At 45.8% G+C, this 15,165-nt stretch overlaps 1 protein-coding gene across 1 annotated transcript in view; it reads left to right on the top strand.

Annotated features, from left to right (window-relative positions):
- Window positions 1–15,165, top strand: part of LOC111958301 (lipopolysaccharide-responsive and beige-like anchor protein) — a 226,055-nt gene that overhangs the window by 95,389 nt on the left and 115,501 nt on the right. Inside the window, 11 exon segments of the mRNA XM_070437145.1 lie at window positions 1,467–2,478; window positions 2,481–2,635; window positions 2,638–2,892; window positions 2,895–2,993; window positions 2,995–3,033; window positions 3,272–3,450; window positions 5,043–5,196; window positions 5,968–6,148; window positions 11,867–11,997; window positions 12,909–13,016; window positions 13,472–13,613. Coding sequence (XP_070293246.1) covers window positions 1,467–2,478; window positions 2,481–2,635; window positions 2,638–2,892; window positions 2,895–2,993; window positions 2,995–3,033; window positions 3,272–3,450; window positions 5,043–5,196; window positions 5,968–6,148; window positions 11,867–11,997; window positions 12,909–13,016; window positions 13,472–13,613 — 2,455 coding nt within the window.

Here is a 15,165-nt window from a genome sequence, read left to right as displayed (position 1 = left end):
ACCAAGACGTGGACTAGAATTAAATTAGACCAGACTGCCTTAACTGATGCCTTGGCCACCCAGTGCTGCTGGTCTCTTATCGTAGCTCTACGCTAACCACCGTTTCAAATACCGTACAGTACTCCCATTCTAATGGTAATTCAATCTTTATAGAAACCCATTTAAGGCCAACATGCATCATTTTAATGTACTGCATCGCAGTGTGATGTTATTCCACTGACTAACCACTCCAGTGTAGTTTCCATATGGTCGTACTGCTCTACTTTGAATGCAATGCAGCATGTTTTTAATTGGTAAAAAATGCTAAATGTCAAATGAAGCAGAAACTAATGGCGGGGGGGAGAAGGCTAAGTCACTAGACTGTGATCGTTAAACCGGAGAGAGAAGGCCGTTACTATCAGTGCGTTTAGAAAGGCCTCTTTACTTTTCTACTCTGAGAAAACAGATATGGATTAACAATCACAGCCAACCCAGTACCAGAAGATGAATGACCAGCCTTGTAGCCATCTAATTTAGAACATTAATGACTAACGCCTAATTAATTACAAATAGTTAGGGTCTCTCTCTGTCTCTCTCTGTCTCTCTCTGTCTGTCTCTCTCTGTCTGTCTCTCTCTGTCTGTCTCTGTCTGTCTGTCTCTCTCTGTCTGTCTCTCTCTGTCTCTCTCTGTCTCTCTCTCTCTAAATGTTCTTAGTTAAATGTTCTTAGCAGCGTAGATGATCTAGTTTGGATGTATTTTCTCCCTCTTTACCCCCCTTTGACTTTCTGTCCTCAGAGCCACAGTGATTAAGGCAGGGCCTTAAATTAGGAGAGTGATGATTTGCCGATGACACACGGACGCTGTTCAAATGGCAGACACACACTTTACAATATCTACTAACTAATCTATGACTGCTAACATGGATGGGTGATTGTCTCTTCCTCAAATGCCACAGCGGATAATTGTTCTCTATAGACTCCCAGATGGTGACGAGATGATACTCTGGACATGTCACTGACCCTCAGTCAATGGGGGTGGCAGGTAGCCTAGTGGTTAAGAGCATTGGGCTAGTAACCCGAAAGGTCACTGGTTCGACTCCCCGAGCCGACTAAGTGAAAAATCTATCAATGTGATGTTGAGCAAGGCACTTAACCCAAATTGCTCCTGTAAGTCGCTCTGGATAAATGACTAAAGTGTAAAAAAAATCTATTATCTATGTAGGTAAAGTCTGGTCTAAAGTTCTGCTAAATGACTACAATGTAAAACATCTATTATCTATGTAGGTAAAATCTGGTCTAAAGTTCTGCTAAATGACTACAATGTAAAACATCTATTATCTATGTAGGTAAAATCTGGTCTAAAGTTCTGCTAAATGACTACAATGTAAAACATCTATTATCTATGTAGGTAAAATCTGGTCTAAAGATTGTTGTAGCGCCTGTCAAACAAAACTAATGCTTTGCTTTGTTTATTGTTTATGTTTGCAGGTGACCTTTGAGCAGCACAAGGATAACCTGGCCCGTATGTTCCGTCAGTACCAGAGACTGGGCTCCGAGGGAAATGCGGCTGGTATTCGGACTATTTCCGGGACCAGCCGAGACTTTGAGATGCTGGGCCAGCTCCGGACCAACAGGGATCAGGGGGAGGAGACCGCACCCTCCACCGTGATCGAGCTCACCATTGACCCAGAGGGGGTCCCCCAGAACCAGGAGTCTCCCAGCACTACCCCTCCCTCAGCAACCTCAACAGCTTCTGCCTCCACCCCCAGCCCTCCAGAGAGAGAAGGAGATAGAAGTCAGAGGGGTCAAGCACCCATAACGGTGTCCAACATGCTGGCCAGAGCTGAAGAAGAGGATAATGAGGAACTACAGCAGGTCCAGAATCAGATCTCTGAGGATCAGAGAGGAGGTGCTGGTGACAGAGCTGAAGCTACTACACGGGAGACTGAAGCTAAACTTACTGAGGATAAAGTCAGCAGTAAGACCGTTGAGGCCATGGCTGAGACTGAGACCGCCACAGACAAGACTGATGGTGCTGCAGCAGCTAGCACAGCTGAAACAGGCGAAGYGACCAAGCCAGAAACTGATGACGCGAAGGTGGCTAAAACAGAAACAAGCGACGATGCTAAAACATCTGATACCGACAAAGTAGTAAGACCTCAAACGGATGGAGAGAAGGGGTCAGAAAAGCACAGCTACAAAGCCGCCGACGTTCTTATGTCTGAAGATTCCCTGAACGAACCCAAGGAACCGGAACTGGCAAAGCAACTGGAGGAACAGGTCTCTGCTGTGATCTCGGCCTGCCAGAAGGGCAGCGTGGCGGAGGGGTCAGCAGTCGGGGCATCTGTCCAGTCAGTCAGTGACCAGGTCCGACCCAGCTCCACTGACGACAGCATGGAGGAATCCTCTTTTGTCTCCGCCGCTGGTGGAGAGGAGGTGAAGACAGAGGAGGTGAAGACAGAGGAGGTGAAGACAGAGGAGGTGAAGACAGAGAGTGAAGACAGAGGAGGGTTAAAACTGAAAAGAAGAAGGAAGAGGAGAGTGTTGCCGAGGTCACAAAGTCAGCAGTGGAAAGTCAAGAGACACCACCTGCTTCTGTACCTGAGGAGAGTCAGACACAACCCCCTAAAATGGAGGAGATTGACTGGACCCGTCTGCACCAGGCACCGACCCCACCAGCACAGAGCCAGCACAGCAGCCTTTAGAGTCCACAACATCGCCCCCTACAGCCCTGAGGCCATACTACCACCAACAGCAGTAGGGGCCACTGTCTCTAAATCTGACACCTCACAGGCTGTAGCACCAGCAGAGGCCCCCAGCACCAAGGCGGTCCAGCCAGAAGCCCCAGGGGCCCACAGAGGCCCCCAGCACCAGGACTGATACCTCTCCGAAGGTAGCCACTGCTACTGCTGTTGGAGGCAGGGAAAGACAGTGCAGCAGAGAGGGCCCGGCTCTGCCACCAAGACCAAAGAGATCACCATTGCCAGGCTGGATGTGTCCAGTGTGGCCTCAGACAACAGAGAGACTGGAGCTAAAGGAGACCTCCATCCTGTATGTCATCACTGCTTTCATCTATTTACTGGTCTAACATGTATTTACATGTATATTGTGTCTTTCACGATAAGTGCTTTATAATGTACAGTTATGTAGATTGGGTAGGGCTGAAGCTAATCCTGTTTATATTTATATGGCTAATGCTGAAGCCAAAGCTACTCCTTGGTTTAAGCTAATCCTGTTTATATATATGGCTAATGCAAATGCTGCTGCTAACCGTCCTGAGTGCTGTACCACAGGAAGTTCCTCAGGGCGACCGGCTGCAGCCGTGGCCAGGAGGCCAGGCCAGCGAGAGCAGCTCCTCCGCTCGCTCCACCATGTTCCGTATTCCAGAGTTCCGTTGGTCTCACATGCACCAGCGCACTGACTCATCAGACCTGCTCTTCTCCATCGAGACTGACGTGCAGATGTGGAGGAGGTAAAGGAGGGGAATTGGTTGAAATACATGGAGAATTGCGTAGCATTTTGATCTGATTTCTAACACTAGAATGGTTGCCGGACAGGTGACTTTCCAACTCACTAACTTACAACAAAAAATACAGTCTGTCATGCAAACATTGTGATCTCCAGGTCGTTGCTGTAAATGAGAATGTGCTCTCAGTCAACTTACCTTGTAAAATAAGGGTTGAAAAAAAACCTGAATAGCTACAGTGCCTTCAGAAAGTATTCACACCCCTTGACTTTTTCCACATTCTGATGAGTTACAGCCTGAATTTAAAATTGAGATTTTGTGTCACTAGCCTACACACAGTATCCCATAATGTCAAACTGGATTTTTTTTAAACAAATGAATAAATAATGAAAAGCTGAAACGTCTCGAGTCAGTCAGTGGGTGTTCAACCCCTTTGTTATGGCAAGCCTAAATACGACCGGGAGAAAAAATGTGCTTAGTAAGTCACATAATAAGTTGCGTGGACTCACTCTGTGTGCAATAATAGTGTTTAACATGATTTTTTGACTACCTGCGCTATGTACTCCAGACATACAATTATCTGTGAGACCCCTCAGTCAAGCAGTGAATGAGAGTCCATGAGTCCAATGGTGACTTTAAAACCGTTCCAGAGTTTAATGGCTGTGATAGGAGAAAACCGAGGATGGATCAACATTGTAGTTACTCTACAATACTAACCTAAATGACAGAGTGAAAAGAAGGAAGCCTGTACAGAATACAAAATATTCCAAAACAGGCATCCTGTTTGCAACAAGGCACTATAGTAATACTGCAAAAAATGTGCTAAAGTAATTCACTTTTTCTCCTGAATACAAATACAGAATTTCAAGCATAGTGGTGGCTGCATCATGTTATGAGCAAGCTTTTAATCGTTAAGGCCTGGGGGGGATTCAGGATAAAACTTAACAGAACGAGCTAAGCACAGGCAAAGTCCTAGAGGAAAACATGGTTCAGTCTGCTGTCCACCAGACACTGGGAGATGAATTCACCTTTCAGCAGGACAACAACCTAAAACACAAGGCCAAATATACACTGGAGTTGTTTACCAAGATGACATTGAATGTTTCGGAGTGGCCTAGTTACAGTTTTAACTTAAATCTGCTTGAAAATCTATGGTAAGACCTGAAAATGGTTGTCTAGCAATGATCAACAACCAACTTGACAGAGCTTGAATAATTTTGAAAAGAATAATGGTCAAATGTTGTACAATCCAGGTGTGCAAAGCTCTTTACCCAGAAACACTCACAACTGTAATCGCTGCCAAAGGTGCTTCTATAAAGTGTTGACAAGGGAGTGTGAATACTTATGTCAATTAGATATTTCTGTATTTAATTTTCAATAAATTAGGAAACATTTCTAAAAACATTTTTTCCGTTTGTCTATATAGGATATTGTGTCTAGATGGGTGAGGGGAAAAAATATATTTGATCAATTTTGAATTCAGGCTGTAACCCAACAAAATGTGGAATATAAAGGGGTATGAATACTTTCTGAAGGCACTGAAGGCATTGATTGTGTCTATGTACCTCCGTGTAATTTTACCGTCTCCTCTCTCCCAGTCACTCCACTAAGACGGTGATGGACTTTGTGAACAGCAGTGAGAATGTGGTCTTTGTCCACAACACAGTACACCTCATCTCTCAGGTGGTGGACAACCTCATCATGGCCTGTGGAGGCATCCTGCCCCTCCTTTCAGCTGCCACATCCTCCTCAGTGAGAGACACTCTGTTTGTTGTGTCGGTCTGTTGTGTCTGGTGTGTCTGTCTGTCTGGTCTGTCTGGTGTGTATGCTGTGTCTGGTCTGTCTGGTGTGTATTGTCTTGTCTGTCTCTGTCTGTCTGTTTGGTGTCTCTGTCTGTCTGTTTGGTGTGTCTGTCTCTGTCTGTCTGTCTGGTGTGTCTGTCTGCCTGGTGTGTCTGTCTCTGTCTGTCTGGTGTGTCTGTCTGGTGTGTGTGTCTGTCTGTCTCTGGTGTATGTGTATGGCCACCCACAGGAGGTTATCCCTGTCCATCCATCCCCGTTAACCTTTCTCCAATCACATTAGACTACAGTTGGCCAGTGCTAACATGGTTAGTGTGTTTTTGTACTGTCTGACCCCAGTGACAGTAGCACTCCAGTATAACATAAACCCTGATGGACCTGTGGGCCTCTGTCTGTCTCCCCTCCATACCAYTCCCTTTACCATTTACACTAGAAACCATGTCCARTATGGACTGATGGCTGTGGCTACAGCAGGGGTCAATTCCATCATAATTAGATTCAAAGACGRGATTGAATTCAATGAGGATTTAATCTGATTGATATCTGAAATGGACAGAGTGGAAATTGAATTGACRAGATGATGTTGCTCWGCAGACGTTGAACCATTTCCTTTCTTACCAAACATGGTCCCTAAGTTGACTAATAGCTACATGTCATAATTTAGTTTGGATTTGACAGTAATGATGCTAGTGATGGTGGTGTTTGTSCCTCTTCTTCTCCTCAGCATGATCTGGAGAACATTGAGCCGTCCCAGGGTCTGTCGGTGGAGGCGTCGGTCACCTTCCTGCAGCGCCTCATCAACCTGGTGGATGTTCTGATCTTCGCCTCCTCCCTCAACTTCACCGAGATCGAGGCTGAGAAGAACATGTCCTCTGGCGGTATCCTCAGACAGAGCCTTCGCCTGGGTACGTATGGAAGAACCTCTCTGCCTCTCTCTTCTCGTCCATCCCATCTGGTCTTTTCCATCTCTTCACATCTCCTCTCCCCATTCCCATCTTCTCTTCCTGTTCTGTTCTTTACATGTCTTCCCTTCTAGTTTCCCTGTTTTCCTCATCCCTTCACTTCCTCCTTCTCCCTTCACTTCCTCCTTCTCCCTTCACTTCCTCCTTCTCCCTTTACTTCCTCCTTCTTCCTCCTTCTCCCTTCACTTCCTCCTTTTCTCACCCTTTTCCTCCTCATTCACCWCTTTTTATCGATCCCCCTCTATATCAGACTGCAGTAGACTCTAATAGCAGCCTGAGCTGCCAAAGCTCTCCACAGTGTATCCTCTCTCTTTCTCGCTCTCTCTCTTGGCTCGTAGCAGCCCTCTCTTATCTTGTTATTATAACCCCTCTGCGCTGCAACACTCTAAAATGGCCGCCTATGATTAGTCGATTCCCCCGTAATGGCCCTGGCTGTAGCSCTAGGCCTGCCTCTCTCTCGCTCTCTTTCTCTGCCTCATGTTCCAGTCTATTAAAGTAACCCAGTGACAGCTCCGAGACACGGCTAGACCCCTGCTCTGCTAGCTGAATAAAATATACTTCAAATGCTTTACATTATTCATTTTATTCAGGCACTACATTACACCAACCACCTTAWCCAACCTCCAACCCACCCCTYATCCAACTCCTAAGCTCCCTAGTACAGTAAGACTATGCATGGTGATTTAAACCATCTGCTCCATTTGGGTAATGGGCYGTGCTCYGGTATCCATTTTTGCTTTTAAATACTCCTTACAAACTAGCTCGTAAACAAAATGGTCGCCCTGTACGCCACCTTGTTCAGCTGATAGCCAGTCGCGTTTTTTCCCCTGTGTTTATCCCAACGGCCATTCTCATTGGTGGGGAGCTCGGTGGAGAGTGATGTTGTCGTAGCACATGCCTGCTTTTAGAGAGCTGCCGTTATGAGATTAATTTTTGATGAGGTATTCTTTCCCTGTTGCTGGTGCAGTAATCTGATTTGGGTAGACTGTAACAAGGTTTCAAAGGGGAACTTACACACACACAGGCACACAAACACACACACTGCCTCTCCTGAAGGCCTTAATGTAAAACTCCAGACCATTCCAGATTAAATACTTCCACGTCTAATCTAGATGGTTCAGAGTTGACATTTGTCAGTTGTCAAATACAGAAACGAGGGAGGGGATAAAAGAAGGATAGAAAGCAAAATAGAAAGCGGCGCTTGGAATATAGCACTGCAATATATCATATTAAAWTTTTTWAAAATGCCCCCTTGCCGTGGCAGGAGCCAGAAACCTATCTGAAGTTATCAAACAGTGGATATTTTACCTCATGTTCTGTGAGGTAGTTTGTTACCCAGGCAAGACCCACATGCAGTGAGGCACCATTGACATCCAATATTGAATGAACCCCATGCAGGGTTTGGATACAGTGAGAACTAGTGTTACCTTGGATACAGGGAGAACTAGTGTTACCTTGGATACAGGGAGAACTAGTGTTACCTTGGATACAGGGAGAACTAGTGTGACCTTGGATACAGGGAGAACTAGTGTGACCTTGGATACAGGGAGATCTAGTGTGACCTTGGATACAGGGAGATCTAGTGTGACCTTGGATACAGGGAGAACTAGTGTGACCTTGGATACAGGGAGATCTAGTGTGACCTTGGATACAGTGTGAACTAGAGGTTGGACGATTATGATTTTTAAACGCCGATACCGATAGCGATTATTGGAGGACCAAAAAAAGCCGATATCGATCAATCGGCCGATTTTAAAATAAAAAATATTTAAAAAAATAAAAATAACAATAATAATAATAATTTAATTACAAAAAATCAAAAATAATTAATGTATTGGTAATAATGACAATTACAACAATACTGAATGGACACTTATTTTAACTTAATATAATACATCAATAAAATCAATTTAGCCTCATAAATAATGAAACATGTTCAATTTGGTTTAAATAATGCAAAAACAAAGTGTTGGAGAAGAAAGTAAAAGTGCAATATGTGCCATGTAAAAAAAGCTAACGTTTAAGTTCCTTGCTCAGAACATGAGAACATGAGAAAGCTGGTGGTTCCTTTTAACACGAGTCTTCAATATTCCCAGGTAAGTAGTTTTAGGTTGTAGTTATTATAGGAATTATAGGACTATTTCTCTCTATACCATTTCTATTTCATATACCTTTGACTATTGGATATTCTTATAGGCACTTTAGTATTGCCAGTGTAACAGTATAGCTTCCATCCCTCTCCTCGCCCCTACCTGGGCTCGAACCAGGAACACATTGACAGCAGCCACCCTCGAAGCATCGTTACCCATCGCTTCACAAAAGCCGCGGCCCTTGCAGAGCAAGGGGAACAACTACTCCAAGTCTCAGTCAGACTGCTCTATCAAATCATAGACTTAATTATAACATAATAACACACAGAAATACGAGCCTTTGGTCATTAATATGGTCGAATCCGGAAACTATCTTTTCGAAAATGAAACGTTTATTCTTTCAGTGAAATACGGAACCGTTCCGTATTTTATCTAACGGGTGGCATCCATAAGTCTAAATATTCCTGTTACATTGCACAACCTTCAATGTTATGTCATAATTACGTAAAATTCTGGCAAATTAGTTCGCAACGAGCCAGGTGGCCAAACTGCTGCATATACCCTGGCTCTGTTGCAAGAGAAGTGAGACAATTACCCTAGTTAAAATAAATTCATGTTAGCAGGCAATATTAAGTAAATATGCAGGTTTAAAAATATATACTTGTGTATTGATTTTAAGAAAGGCATTGATGTTGATGGTTAGGTAGACGTTGGAGCAACGACAGTCCTTTTTCGCGAATGCCACCGCATCGATTATATGCAACGCAGGACACGCTAGATAAACTAGTAATATCATCATCCATGTGTAGTTAACTAGTGATTATGATTGATTGTTTTTTATAAGATAAGTTTAATGCTAGCTAGCAACTTTCCTTGGCTTCTTACTGCATTCGCGTAACAGGCAGGCTCCTCGTGGAGTGCAATGTAATCAGGTGGTTAGAGTGATGGACTAGTTAACCGTAAGGTTGCAAGATTGAATCCCCGAGCTGACAAGGTAAAAATCTGTTCTGCCCCTGAACAAGGCAGTTAACCCACCGTTCCTAGGCCGTCATTGAAAATAAGAATGTGTTCTTTACTGACTTGCCTAGTTAAATAAAGGTGTAAAAAAAAAAAAACGTCCAAAAATACCAATTTACCATTGTTATGAAAACTTGAAATCGGCCCTAATTAATCGGCAAGTGTGAACTAGTGTTGGGGCTAGGGGAGCAGTGAGGGAAGAGGTGAACGCTGTTGTCCAGGTGGACTGGACCTTGTTCCTGGAGAGWTCAATTCTTTCTCTTTCTCAACCGCGCCTCACTTCTCACTTTCTGTCTCTCCCCAATTCTCTCTTCTCTCGGCTTCTCTCTCTCCTCCTGTCTTGATTTTTTGGTTGCTCGTTCTCTCACTACTTCACCCCTGGACTTCCTGAAGGGCTGCCCCCAGGTGGTGAAGGTAGGCAACAACACCTCCACTACGCTGATCCTCAACACAGGGGCCCCACAAAGGTGCGTGCTCAGCCCCCTCCTGTACTCCCTGTTCACCCATGACTGCGTGGCCACGCACTTCTTCAACTCAGTCATCACGTTTGCAGACGACACAACAGTGGTAGGCCTGATTACCAACAACGATGAGTCAACCTACAGGGAGGAGGTGAGGGCCCTGGAGAAGTGGTGCCAGGAAAATAACCTCTTCCTCAACGTCAACAATATGAAGGAGCTGATCGTGGACTTCTGCAGACAGCAGAGAGAGCACGCCCCCATCCACATTGACGGGACCGTAGAGGAGAGGGTAAAAGTTCCTCAGCGTACACATCACTGACAATCTGAAATGGTCCATCCACACAGACAGTGTGGTGAAGAAGGCGCAACAGCGCCTCTTCAAGCTCAGCAGGCTGAAGAAATTCTGCTTGGCCCCTAAGACCCTCATAAACTTCTACAGATGCACCATTGAGAGCATCCAGTCAGGCTTTATCACCGCCTGGTACGGCAACTGCACTGTCCACAGCCACAGTGCCTTCCAGCCCAATTCTTCACCAGTGGCAGTGTGCCTTCCTCCTGGACATCTTCAGCACCCAGTGTGAAAGCAAGGACAAGAAGATTATCAAGCACCTCAGTCACGGTCTGTTCACCCCGCTACCATCTAGAAGGCAGTTACAGTACAGGTTCATCAAAGCTGGGACCGAGAGACTGAAAAACAGCTTCTATCTCCAGGCCATCAGACTGTTAAATAGTCACCACTAGCTGACCTCCGCCCAGTAACCTGCCCTGAACTTAGTCACTATTACTAGCTGACTACCACCTGGTACTCAACCCTGCCCTGAACTTAGTCACTATTACTAGCTGACTATCACGATGGTACTCAACCCTGCCTGAACTAGTCACTATTACTAGCTGACTACCACCTGGTACTCAACCCTGCCTGAACTTAGTCACTATTACTAGCTGACTACCACCTGGTACTCAACCCTGCCCTAACTTAGTCACTATTACTAGCTGACTACCACCTGGTACTCAACCCTGCCCTGAACTTAGTCACTATTACTAGCTGACTACCACTGGTACTCAACCCTGCCTGAACTTAGTCACTATTACTAGCTGACTACCACCTGGTACTCACCCCGCCCTGAACTTAGTACTATTACTAGCTGACTACCACCTGGTACTCACCTGCCTCTTAGACACTTTACTAGCTGGCTACCACCGGTACTCTACACCTGCCCTGACTTAGTCCACTATTACTAGCTGACTACCACCTGGTACTCAACCCTGCACCTTAGACACTGTTTCGTAGCCGACTACCATCCGGTACCCAACCCTGCACCTGGAACACTGTTTATAGCTGGCTACCACCCGGTACTCATAACCCGCTGCACCTTAGACACTGTTACTAACTGCTACCACCCGTACTCTAACCCTGCCCTTAGACACTGTTTCTAGCCGACTACCACCGGTACTACTCAACCCTGCACCTTAGACACTGTACTAGCTGACTACCACCCTGTACTCTACCCTGCACCTTAGACACGTTACTAGCTGGCTACCACCGGTACTCTCCCTGCCCCTTAGACACTGTTACATAGCTGACCTACCACCCGGTACTCAACCCTGCAACCTTAAGCACTGTTACTAGCTGGCTACCACCCGTACCTCTACCCTGCACTTAGACACTGCTGCCTTGTACATAGTCAATGAACACTGGTCACTTTAATAATGTTTAATACTGTTTAACCACACTTCATATGTATATACTTATCTCAGTCAAGGCTCATCCTAATAACATTCTGCTGTACACACCTTTTCTATTCATATATTGTCCATCATGTTTTTACACATCATATACATATAATTTATATTCCGGACTCAGACATGGCTCATTCTGATATGCCTTCATTCTTTCCTTTTGGATTTGTGTTTTTGTATTGTTAGGTATTACTGCACGTTGGAGCTGAAACATAAGCATTTTGCTGCACCTGTGATAACATCTTCATATTATTGTGTACAGCCTATTTTCTCTTGACTTATCTCTCATATCTCCGCATCTCTCATTCTCTCCTCCCAATACGTCTCTCTCATTCTCTCATCTCTCTCTGCAGTGTGTGCCATGGCTGTGAGGAACTGTCTGGAATGTCAGCAGCACTCTCACTTCAAGCCCAGCCAGGACAGCGCCCGCGGCCAGCAAGCCGTGCACAGCCTCATGGGAGCCGCCAAGTCCATGCCCGCGCAGGCAAGTAGTATCATCCCTCCTCACTGAGTCACAGACTCTCTCTTCTACCCCCCCCCACACTTCTCCCTCCCTCTCCTCTTTCTGTCATTTCGGGAATCTTGACTTTCTAGTAAAACATTTACATTTTTAATTTTTTGTACATTTCCCAATCTCCCTAGCAGACATGGAGAAACACCATCATTTATGACATTTCTCCTCCTGTATATTAGTTGAATAGGATCACTGCACTTAGTGAATTGTAAGCATCCCTCTAAGTCATCCTTTGTCTTGTGTTGCGTCCTAATAATTCCCCTGCAGGAACCCATCCCTTTGTGGTCCTCCCTATGTAATAGCAGAGAGTTATTATTGCATTAGCTGATATCTTATTGCATTACTTTGCCTGCTGTTATGTTACACTAGACAAGGCCCTTTGTCATTGTTGGCCTTTTGATTTGATATGGTGACTTCCAGTAAAAAAACAAAAAAAACAACGGTTTTTCTTCCTGAAACCAGTGTGTAAAATCTCATTCATTATGCAGTGAGTGGCTCTATGGTAAACCCATTATGTTATGGGTMTGAGTCTCAAGGGGATACACAACATCCTGCTGAATGGGGCAAATACTGTACTGTATGTGGACTGGCCAACTATACACTTCCCATGGGTTGATTTTCAACACTCGGGCTACTGATGGTGGAATGGGCCGTKGTGGTTGACCTCTGCTAACACATACACATTCCATGACAATCAGTTATCATTTGTGATGTCTTCGACTTACAGAGAAGTCTAGTTTTGGACAGTGGGTAGAGTATAAAAACTGATGATGGTGTGTTCAGCATTAACCAGCAATAGGTGCTTACATTATTATGTGTGTGTCTTGTCTGTCTGTGTGCTTGCCTGCGTGTCTGTATGTGCGTGTGTAATACCCCTGCAGAGCCCTGTTGCTGTTGTGACAGGAGGGATGTCTCCCATCAGAGACATGGACTGTCTCCTTCAGGAAATGGACATCAACCGCCTCAGAGCTGTGGTCTTCAGAGATATCGTGAGTTTACAAAGCTTTGATAAAGACTGAGGTTGAAACGAGTCAACTTTTCAAATAAATAACAGCAGCTATGCATTGCAAAAACTTGTTATTGCTGTCTTTTTGGAAGATCCCATTTTCTTTCTTTTTATACTGTGAAGATGTAGATTCTTAATTTGAGCCAGTTTGCTACAGAGGAAACTGTTCCTGCAGCAACAGGAAATGTGTATTATTATTACATTTTTGTAGGTGTTTATAAAATCAAGTCTGAAATTTCAAAGTGGAAATTACACATTTCAGAAGCCTTATTAAAACCTCAAATACACTACAAGTAAAAAAATCCTGCATTGCAGGAAAGTTCTTCTGAAACAGGGTGATCAAATTAAGATCCTACATCTGTACGTATTCAAACATATTACAGACTGGTGGTGTACTGTATTATAGCTGTGTTGCATGTTGTGTGTGTTTTGGTAAAGGAGGACAGTAAGCAGGCTCAGTTCTTGGCCCTGGCCGTGGTTTACTTCATCTCTGTTCTCATGGTGTCCAAGTACCGAGACATCCTGGAGCCCCAAAACGACAAGAAACTCCCCCAGCGCAGCCAGTCTGCCAGGAGCGCAGGTACACACCTCACCCATATGGCTATGCAGGAGGGCGCAAGGCGGTGCTGTGTGTGGGTGGGTGTACTGTACCTATACAGACTATACAGACATCTCTAAGTGAGAGTAGCTGACGGACGGACTGAGGACGAGGTCTGGTTTGTATTTGGGGAAATGTCCCTGTGGGCACACCAGACACAAAGGAAGCGGGGAGAGAGAAAAAGGGAGGAGGAGCTGAGAGTGAAGAGGAGAGCAAGAGGATAGAGAAACAAGACCCCCCCCCCCCCTCCACAGGAGAGAGACACCTAGTCAAGTTCTCATGCCAAGGAAGAAAGAAAGCGTTTCTCCATCACCCCCTCCCCCCTCCACCCCCACACTCCTCCTCTTCCAATCGGTGGGAATTCCGAGGCATCCCTGTGATCCTCAGCCTCTTTATCTGTGGAATGCTTTGTCAGGACTCTGGGCACTCCTCATATCTGGTGGGATTAGAGCGGCTCCCGGGCCGTTAGCGTTGGAGAGGAGGAGAGCTGGAGAGCATAGAGTAACAGCTCTACCTCGCCAGGGGAGCCCAGTCAGACCCCAGCTGCCCAGCCAGGCAGCTCCGGCCCCTAACCAGAGATGAAGGCCCGCGTGTTAAGTCATGTTTAGTATCCTATATTTCTGTTCGGGCTATCACCAGTCAAGGTGCGCATCGCAAGGAGTCTGGTCGTCGATGACTGCCTTGATGTAATGGCTACCTTTAGTGTGTTCTATATTAAGTAAACTTTGTTAACTGGAACTGTCTTGTTCATTTCGAGTTACCCGGGGTGGGTTCCCAGGTCAGCACACCTCCTCTGGTCTTCTACCTTTATCTCCACCAGGATCCGCTACCCTCACAGACCCTGAAACCTCTGGCTCGGAGATGCCTGGTTATCTTGATGGTTCTGCCTCTACTGCGTGGCTGTGCTCTGTGTTGAGGTCTGGGCTCTGCTCTCCCCTGCTCCTCTCTTCTCAGGTCTATCTAATCTCTACCGTCTGTGTTGAGGTCTGGCTCTGCTCTCCCCTGCTCCTCTTCTCAGGTCTACTCTTCTACCGTCTGTGTTGAGGTCTGGGCTCTGCTCTCCCCTGCTCCTCTTCTCTCAGGTCTACTAATCTCTACCGTCGTTGTTGAGGTCTGGGCTCTGCTCTCCCCTGCTCCTCTCTTCTCAGGTCTACTCTTCTTACCGTCTGTGTTGAGGTCTGGGCTCTGCTCTCCCCTGCTCCTCTCTCTTCAGGCTACTCTAATCTCTACCGTCTGTGTTGAGGTCTGGGCTCTGCTCTCCCCTGCTCCTCTCTCTCTCAGGTCTATCTAATCTCTACCGTCTGTGTTGAGTCTGGGCTCTGCTCTCCCCTGCTCCTCTCTCTCTCAGGTCTACTCTAATCTCTACCGTCTGTGTTGAGGTCTGGGCTCTGCTCTCCCCTGCTCCTCTCTCTCTCAGGCTACTCTAATCTCTACCGTCTGTGTTGAGGTCTGGGCTCTGCTCTCCCCTGCTCCTCTCTCTCAGGTCTACTCTAATCTCTACCGTCTGTGTTGAGGTCTGGGCTCTGCTGCTCCC

Source organism: Salvelinus sp. IW2-2015, linkage group LG34, assembly GCF_002910315.2.
Source record: "Salvelinus sp. IW2-2015 linkage group LG34, ASM291031v2, whole genome shotgun sequence".
NCBI classification, from domain to species: Eukaryota; Metazoa; Chordata; class Actinopteri; order Salmoniformes; family Salmonidae; genus Salvelinus; species Salvelinus sp. IW2-2015.
The sequence above is the reverse complement of the archived record's forward strand: the minus strand, read 5'-3'. Positions and strand labels throughout refer to the sequence as shown.